The sequence below is a fragment of the Pongo pygmaeus genome, chromosome 7, assembly GCF_028885625.2.
Source record: "Pongo pygmaeus isolate AG05252 chromosome 7, NHGRI_mPonPyg2-v2.0_pri, whole genome shotgun sequence".
Classification (NCBI taxonomy): domain Eukaryota; kingdom Metazoa; phylum Chordata; class Mammalia; order Primates; family Hominidae; genus Pongo; species Pongo pygmaeus.
In genome coordinates, this window is record NC_072380.2 from 78759719 (window position 1) to 78769415 (window position 9697).

The 9697-nt window shown below is 40.4% G+C and overlaps 1 protein-coding gene across 1 annotated transcript; it reads left to right on the plus strand.

Annotated features, from left to right (window-relative positions):
- Positions 1 to 4104: 4104 nt before the first annotated feature.
- LOC129042088 (putative uncharacterized protein C8orf44) lies at positions 4105 to 9327 on the plus strand. The gene is given in 4 exon segments (XM_054497676.1): positions 4105 to 4125; positions 7063 to 7258; positions 7261 to 7334; positions 9094 to 9327. Coding segments are annotated over 4 exon segments (525 nt in total).
- The last annotated feature ends 370 nt before the right edge of the window (positions 9328 to 9697 follow it).

The window sequence follows — 9697 nt, forward strand, 5'->3', positions numbered from 1 at the left end:
AACATGGTAAATGTAAATGCAGAAGTCATCCACTTTTACCAACAGAACAACCATCATTGTTCTTGATCTTTTATATTTTATATGTATAAGGAAGGGAATCATAACTTTGGGGATTGCTTAAGTTGGCCACATACCTGCTTATATAAACTATACATCTTTACTAAGAATTGACTGTGTTCTTCCAGACCCGTACCACATATAGTCAGATTTCCAGTCACAAGCTTCGACTGAAGCTCAAAGTAGATTTGGGAGGGACTAATTATTGAAGTAGGTATTGTAAGAATTTAAAGGGATGCAAAATTTCATCTCTGTCTCAAAGAAGCTTAGAGTTTAATAGAAGAGGGAGGCTAAACTAAATTGTTCATAAATATAAGTAGAATAAAGCATGTAATCAAAATAATACAGGAAATATCACAAATGCTATGAAAATTTAATTGAGGATTTATTATAGGGCAGTGTTTTGAGTATCTCATCTTAATCTTTAAAACACTCCTGTGATACAGTATTGTCGTTATACAGATAAGATTTAACTCTAAAAGGTTAACTTCGTTTTTATTACCACCAGCTATGAAATAGAGCTGGGCTTCAAATCAAGGTTTTCCTTGTTCAGCACTCACTCTTTCCACTACATCACAGCTGCTTACTGATTAGAGAGAGAATTAGCCAAGAAGTCAATACAAACTGGTGGCCAGTAGCCAAACTTGGCTTGATGTAGTTTTGTTGGGTCAGCAGCAGTTTAACTTTTTTTTTTTTTTTTGAGATGGAGTCTCGCTCTGTCTCCCAGGCTGGAGTGCAGTGGCGCGATCTCGGCTCACTGCAAGCTCCGCCTCCCGGGTTCGCGTCATTCTCCTGCCTCCGCCTCCCGAGTAGCTGGGACTACAGGCGCCCGCCACCACGCCCGGCTAATTTTTTTGTGTGTATTTTTGGTAGAGATGGGGTTTCACCGTGTTAGCCAGGATGGTCTTGATCTCCTGACCTTGTGATCTGCCTGCCTCGGCCTCCCAAAGTGCTGGGATTACAAGCTTGAGACACCGTCCCCAGCCTTTTTTTTTTTTCTAATGTGAATGTCTTTGAGCAGTGGCCAGTATTTCACTCTTTAAGACCTTACACCAGGACCCCTTGAGACAAATGACCGAGTACAGAGCTACAAGTCAATCCTTCGCACAGTAGTCCTCAAGCTTTAACGTGCATCACAGTCAAATGGAAAGCTTGCTAAAACACAGATTGCTGGGCTCCATCTTAGAATGAGGGTGTCTGAGGTGGAGCCTGAGAATTACGTTTCTAGCAAGTTCTCTGGTTGCAGATGCTGCCAGTCCTTGCGAGCATCACACTTTGAGAATCACTGCTTACCAAACTTGTAGGGCACTTTTGGGGAAGGCTTGTTGTTGTGTTTCTGTTGTTTATAATACAAAAGAAATTGCTTGTCAGAATGTGCAGAGATAGGTAAAAAAGAAAATTAAAATTATCTATCAGAGATTATAATTGCTAACATTTTTAATGGACCATTCAAGCTCTTTTTTTATGTGTATAGTATGTACTTTTTTAAGAAACCAAAATTATATAATAATAATAATAATAGCTATTAACACCTTTTTAGCATCTATTGTGCACCAGGGTCTTTACATGTAGTATTTACTTAATCCTTTTAATATCCTTATGAAGCAGGTACCATTACTATCATTCTTATTTTTCAGATGAAGAACTTGAGGCACAGAAAGGTTAAGTAACTTGTTCAGTGTCTCATTGCTAGTAGGGAGCATAATTAGGATTAAAACCAAAGCAAGGCCGGGCTCACACCTGTAATCTCAGCTCTTTGGGAGGCCAGGACAGGTAGATCACTTGAGGCCGGGAGTTCAAGACCAGCCTGGCCAACATGGTGAAACCCTGTCTCTATTAAAAATGCAAAAATCAGCCGGGCATGGTGCCTGCTTGTAGTCCCAGCTGCTTGGGAAGCTGAGACAGGAGAACTGCTTGAATGTGGTAGATGGAGGTTGCAGTGAGCCAAGATCACGCCACTGCCCTCCAGTCTGGGTGACAGAGTGAGACTCTGCCTCAAAACAAAAAACAAAAAGGAAAACAAAAAATAAAATAAAACCAAAGCAATCTAGTGCCAGAACCACTCTGCTATACTGACTCTTCTACTGTTTATATTGTTTTTCACCTGTATTGTGTAATCATATCATGAACACTCTTGATATTAGACATTTCTTGTTTAACATTTAATTTTTTAATTTTATGTAATTTTTTGTTTAAGAGACAAGGTCTTGTTATGTTGCCTAGGCTGGAGTTGAACTCTTGGGCTCAAGCTATCCTCCTACCTCAGCCTCCCGAGTAGCTGGGACCTCCAACATGTACCACCATACTTGGCCTCTTGTTTAACATTTTAAGTGAAAGCCTGCTTTTTTCTCTTAAAATATTTGAAACATTTAAAGGTATACGCAAAAATAATGTAAAAAAAACTCATGCACCCACTACTAGATTTAACAAATGTTAATTTTTCAGCATATTTGCTTCATAATCCCCCCTCTTTAAAAAACACGTTATAGGCCAGGTACGGTGGCTTATGCCTGTAATCCCAGCACTTTAGGAGGCTGAGGCAGGCGGATCACAAGGTCAGGAGATCGAGACCATCCTGACTAACACAGTGAAACTCCGTCTCGACTAAAAATACAAAAAATTTGCCGGGCGTGGTGGCGGGCAAAAAAATTAGCCGGGTGTGGTGGCGGGCGCCTGGAGTCCCAGCTACTCTGAGGCAGGAGAATAGCGTGAACCCGGGAGGCAGAGCTTGCAGTGAGCCGAGATTGCGCCACTGCACTCCAGCCTGGGCGACAGAGCAAGACTCCCTCGGCCAGGCTGGTCTTGAACTCCTGACCTCAGGTGATCCACCCTCCTCGGGCTCCCAAAGTGCTGGGATTACAGGTGTGAGCCACTGCACCTGGCCCAATGAGGTGGATTTTTAAAAGTAAAAGAAAAAAATTGAGTTCCAGAGCTAGAAGTTCCATCCTCAGTCTGTCTGAAGCATGCCTCCTGCAATCGTTTGTCTTTTTTAAAGACCAACAAAATCATCACTACAACATAAAGGACCCTGTGTAATCAGGCCACCTGGCTTCTCTGACATTATTTCTGTGGCTTGTGTGCTTCAGCCACACTGGCCTCCTTGTGGGTCCTCAAACATTCCAAGTACATTTCTGTCTCAGGACCTTGGCACTTGCTCTTCTGCCTGGAAAACTCCCGGGTAGAATTTATATAGTTGTCAGCTGAAATCTCAGTTCCAGTGAGATGGCTTTTCTAACCAATGTCTCTAAAACAACACCTCTATCCTTTTTCTCTCTTCCTCTATCCCACTCCTTTTCTTTTCTTTTCTATTCTTTTCTTTTGGCTCTGTCGCCCAGGCTGGAGTGCAGTGGCATGATTTTGGCTCACTGCAACCTCCCCCTCCTGGGTTGAAGCAACTCGCCTGTCTCAGCCTCCCAAGTAGCTAGGACTACAGGCGCCTGCCACCACACCCGGCTAATTTTTGTATTTTTAGTAGGATGGGATTTCACCATATTGGTCAGGCTGGTCTCGAACTTCTGACCTCAGGTGATCCACCCTCCTTGGCCTCCCAAAGTGCTGGGATTATAGGCGTGAGCCACTGCGCCTGTCCCCCACTCATTTTCTTTATACCACTAATCATCAGGAGTTATATGATTACTTGTCTGTTGTCATCCTTCCCCACTAGACTCTTTAGTAAGGCTTTTCATAAGGGCAGGCAGTTTGTTGATTGTTGGATTCCCTGTGCCAGGCATATATAGCCTGAATAAATATTGAATGAAATAATATTTATTCAGGCATATATAGCCTGAATAAATGTTGAATAAAAAGTTGAATGAATTAATGGCTATCATCTATGGCAGTGTGTTTCAGCCTGATATTCAAGCATAAGTTCCTGGAGAATCCACCATTTGGTTGCAGTTTAAAAATGTTTGTGTTGTCATTTTGATGCCAATCTAAAGCAAAGTCATATTATTTGTGATTTTTCCAGATGAGCACCTTAAAACATGAAGTTTTGAGAGCCTGAATTCACACCGAGTTTAGGATTTTGTTTTTATCAGTTGAAAGCCAATGAACATTGTGACAAAACGTGTAAGGTTTCACGATCATTTTGAGAAAAGAGATGGGAGAGTTGAGTCATCACATGTCACACAGTAGCCCATTGCAAACTCAGCGCTGTAACTATCGGTGCCACGTTCCTACTAAAAATAGAAATTGCACATAACACACATGCACTTGCATATATTTGCAACAACTTAGTCACTGTAAGTAAAGTAGTAAATACACAACGAGGAATTTTTTTTTAATTTCCCAGGAAGAATTAAATTAGATACTATATAATTCAGATTTAAAATAGTCAAAAAAATACTAACCTTATCTTAAAGTAAGACTCTAATCAAGTGATATTCAAATAAAACTGGCTTTCCAGGGTTTTGTAGTGCGAGAATTTTTATTAAAGTTTGAGATCTGATTATTTCAAACTAGCAACAGAAGACCAGGAAGTTAATAATGCAGTGTATTTGTGCAAACAGGTGTTTTTGCATTGACATTATTAAATGTACAGAGGGCCTGGGAGCAGTGACTCATGCCTGTAATCTCAGCACTTTGGGAAGCTTAGACCAGAGGATTACCTAAGGCCAGGAGTTCAAGACCAACTTGGTCAACCCCATCTCTACAAGTAATAAATTTAAAATTTTTAAAAGTTAGCCAGCTGTACTGTTGTGTGCCTGTAGTCCTAGCTACTCGGGAGGTTGAGACAGGAGGACTGATGGAGCCCAGGAGTTTGAGGCTGCAGTGAGCTATGATAGTACCACTGCACTCCAGCCTGGGTGACAGGGAGAGATGCGGTCTCTAAACTAAAAATAAACATACAGAGACACATTTAACGTAGAAATAGATCAGAAATTGAATCTTAATGCTCATAAAGCTAACACTTTACAATTCAAGTTACTATTGATTCTTATTTATTTATTTATTTATTGGAGACAGAGTCTCACTCTGTTACCTAGGCTGGAATGGAGTGGTGCAATCTCCGCCTCCCAGGTTCAAGCGATTCTCCTGCCTCAGCCTCCTGAGTAGCTAGGATTACAGGCATGTGCCACCATACCCAGCTAATTTTCGTATTTTATTTTATTTTATTTTTGTAGAAACGGGGTTTCACCATGTTGGCCAGGCTGGGCTTGAACTCCTGACCTCAGGTGATCCACCTGCCTCAGCCTCCCAAAGTGCTGGGATTACAGGTGTGAGCCACCATGCCCAGCTGAGTTACTATTAATTTTAAATGGCAAAACCAAACAACCAATATTGTTGGAGCAGGAGAATGCTTATCACTGCAATTGTATTACCTTTGCCTGTTACCTGTCTTCATTTTCCCTTTATTTAGAACCTGAAGAGTGCTTTTAGGGTGGAAGAATATAAAGTTTAAGAATTTGCTTAAGTGAAACACTTGTTATATCTTCATTCTAGTAACATTCTAGTTTTTGTAGAAGGGCCTGATCCCTCTCTCTGACCCATTTAACTCTGTCTCCTAAACACAGTCTAATTCAGTTCCTTTTGTATGACATAAAAGTCAGAATAAGAAGTACCTGACATACTTTCTACATCTGTAGCTGCGGAAGACATTTTAATAGGTAAGAGCAAAAGCACAAGCCTGCATACTTCTTTTTTAACTCTGTGGATCATTTAAATAAATCCTTTCGTATTATTCCAAGATATAAGTGCATTGTGATGATGTATAAGAATTTAAATATAAGGCAGTCTGCAAGCAGGGTTTTTTATGTAGATGGGCAGCAGTTTGTTGTAGGAAATTATGTGTATGTACTAAATTAAAGCATCAGCACTAGGTGTCCGCAGATTACATCAAAGAGGGCCTCAAATTGAGTATCAGTAAAATCACAAGAAATGGACTACATCCTTTACAAGGACACCTCTGGTACAACATTTTCCTGTTCAAACATTAATTTCCATATAGCCTGGCATTTGGCAGGTTATGTGCCATGAATTCTGTGGATATTAGTAGGCCTCATGTTGAGGGAAGGGTTCTGTAGTCAAATGCGGACTAAATTAGTTTTATTCTTTTTCCACTGTAGGTCTTCTCATAGCCTTTCTATGCTAAGGACATTGTGACTCTCCAGAGAGCAACAGTGATGGCTCTAGAATGTCTAAGAAAAAGAAGGGCTTAATGTCAGGAGTCTGCTTGGGGCACACAACACTAGAAGATGTCTTCCTGCACATTGTTTCATATCGAATGTGTATTTTGTGGTGATCTGGGATGCTGATAGAAATAATTGGATGTTAGTGCCCTAAGCCACCTCTGCACTATTTTTGTTTTTATTTATTTATTTTTTGACAGAGTGTCTCGCTCTGTCACCCAGGCTGGATTGCAGTGATGCAGTCTTGGCCCACAGCAACCTCTGCCTCCCAGGTTCAAGCGATTCTCCTACCTCAGCCTCCCAAGTAGCTGGAATTACAGGCACCTGCTACAACACCCGGCTAATTTTTGTAGTTTTTGTAGAGACAGGTTTCACCATGTTGGCCAGGCTGGTCCCAGACTCTTGACGTCAAATGATCCACCTGCCTCGGCCTCCCTAAGTGCTGGGATTACAGGCGTGAGCCACCGCGCCTGGCCCTCTCTGCACAATTATTGATATGTAGCATTTTCACACTTCTATGGCCATGAAACCATTTTGAACCTGTATCAGAGGCTCACACTTTAGGAAAAACCAATACAGACAATAGTGCCTCTTGTTACAGTTTTTGCTTTTATCAGTGTGTTGGAAAAGGTCCTCTTTATCCCCAAGATCAGTTAATACTTCCTTATGTTGTCATTTCTGTGGGCTTTTTTCCATTTAATGTTTTAATCCAGTTGAAATGTATTTTTGTATATGATGTAAAAGACATTCAACTCATTTTGTGTATGTATTTATTGATTGAAAAATGCCAGTTATTTCCAAACCTTGCATTAAATGTGTTTTTGTTTTTCTTTTCAGGTATGGAACCCTTCCGATCAAAGCTTACCAATAAATTCAGTGTGTAGAACAGATTAATGTAGTTGAAGTGAGGAAGAATGAGAGTTGTCCCAACCCGCCAGCACCCCCTACCCCCATTCCCACACTTTCCCTCATGGGAGTCTGCTGGGAGCACTTCAAAAACCACTGGAAAGGCTGGGCACGGTGGCTCACGCCTGTAATCCCAGCACTTTGGGAGGCCAAGGCAGGCGGATCACCGAGGTCAGGAGTTCAAAACCAGCCTAGCCAACATGGCGAAACCCCATCTTTACTAAAAATACGAAAATTAGCCAGGCACAGTGGTACACACCTGTAATCTCAGCTACTCGGGAGGCTGGCAAGAGAATCACTTGAACCTGGGAGGCAGAGGTTGCAGTGAGCTGAGATCATGCCGTTGCACTCCAGCCTGGGTAACAGAGCGAGACATCGTCTCAAAAAAAAAACCATTGTAAAAATTAATCCTCTCATAAATGACTTGAAATGCCACCTCTGTAATACACTACGTTAAAAATTTTACATACTCAAATTGTTTTTCTCTTTTTGTGCCAAGTCATACTTTAAGGAACCCGAGAGCTTTATAACATAACAAAAGAAACTGAAATGTCTAATAAATGTGTACGTAACAATATGAGTTGTTTGTGTTTTTTTGGCCTATAAAATTAGCATAGATCTTTAAAATAATATACAGCATTGGTAAGAGCTGAATAAATACCTTTAATATAGAGAAGGTTTAACTTAGTAAAACTATGTTTGGTAGATAATGTGTGTCAAAAGTTTACAATGCTCATATCCTTTGATCCAGCATCTCACTTATAGGGTTTCACCCTAAAGAAATAAACAGAAATGTGTGAAAAAAATTTGCTATTGTTTATATTATTGATAAAATTGAAGATGATCAATAACAGTGTGGGACTGGGTAAATGAATCACGGCACATCCCCATGAGATGGGATACTCTTCAGCCATAGAAGTGATATTGTAGAAAGAAAAATATTGAGTGCTTGTGATGAATCTGGCACCATACCAAGCACCTCATTTATACTGTCTTAAGCCTAAAAATACCCCTATACGATAGGTATTATTATTCCCATTTATAGGTGAAAACACACTCAGAAAAGTTAGGTAAAGTTCAAACAGCTAGTAAGGTAGTGCTGGTAGTGTAAGGTAGTGTTGCTGGAATTCAACCCATGTCTACTCTTAACCCTTATTCTTAGCCACTGTCATAATGATACAGGAAAATACTATTTACTGATAAGTTTATAGTAATTTAACTGACATTAAACATCATATGAAAACTCCTATATGCAATTCCTTCCTTTCCAAAGTTCCTAGGCTTGGTAATTTTTTATCCTAAAATGAATTTATATGTTTTTTATTGCTTATGGAAGTATTACATGCCTACTCTTAAGAATTCAAACTGTACAGAAGATTATAAAGAGCTGCATCTTTAGTCATAAATTATACCCTCTATATGATAGGATAGATTAATAGGCTATTTCTGTTCCCTCAATTCTGTTCTTGCTGTGGTATCAGCTTGTGGGCCCTGGTTGGGGATAGAGGTGAACTAGAAAGGCAAACTGAGTGGAGTGCAGGTGTGAGTGGTTGACTTTCACCACAGGTGATTAGAAACACTGATTCTGGAGCCAATCTGGCTAAATGGAGTCCCAGCTCTTACCAGCTGTTTGGACTTGGGCAACTAATAGGAGTGCTTACTGTGTGTGATATGCATACATGGTTTCCCCATTTGTCTATGAGTTAGATGTTTTTATTCCCTTTTTATACAGATGACAAAACTAAAATTCAGGGAGGTTACGTATGGAAGTAGAATGAATCATTAGACCCATTTCTAGGACTACAGACAACATAAATACTGAAAGCTGCTTGTCCAGGAGATAGCAAAATGCTGACAAATGAGAAACAGACCTGCATAGCCATCACACCCTCTAGAACCAAGGGGTAGTGTTTTAAGATAGAGGACTGGGTGAGTATCAGAAAGCTGTGCTTTGAAAACCTGACTGCTTTTAAGTATTTCCTGTTTTGTTCTCATTTTGTAGGTATTAGAATTATTTCTGAATTATCAGTCTCTCATTTGTGCTTTGGGGAAGCAGAAAAGGCAAAAGGGGTCTTTGGCCATCTTCTGCTGGAGCTTCCAGGGAGGATGTGTCTCCAAGAGACCAGATGTGCCGGGTTTGAAATCCCAGAAGCCCAAGAGGAAAAGAACCACAGGGAGGAAAAGACTGTCCAAAGGCTTCTGGAGTCTTCTGTGCTCTAACCTTGGAAGGTTTTGAATAATGTTTCTCAGAGGATAGCCTTTCACTTACTCATCTGTCCAGCATGACTCATCCCCAGGAGTGTTGAGTAAGTGAAATTTTGCTGTATTCATGTTTTTATGACTTATAAAATAGGATGATAAGGAGAGAACATGAACTCGAGTCAGACCTGTTAGCTCGGACATGATACTCTTAGCTTTGTCATTTAGTATTTGAGTAATTTTGGGCAAGCTAACATCTCTGGTCTTTCTCATCTGTAAAATGAGAATAAATGAAACCCACTAACCAGAATTGGTATGAAAATGAAATGTGGCAGAAAAAAAATGAAAGTGAATAATATCACCACTGACACACAAGCACTAAAGGCCCTTCCTGTCTCCATCAGGTA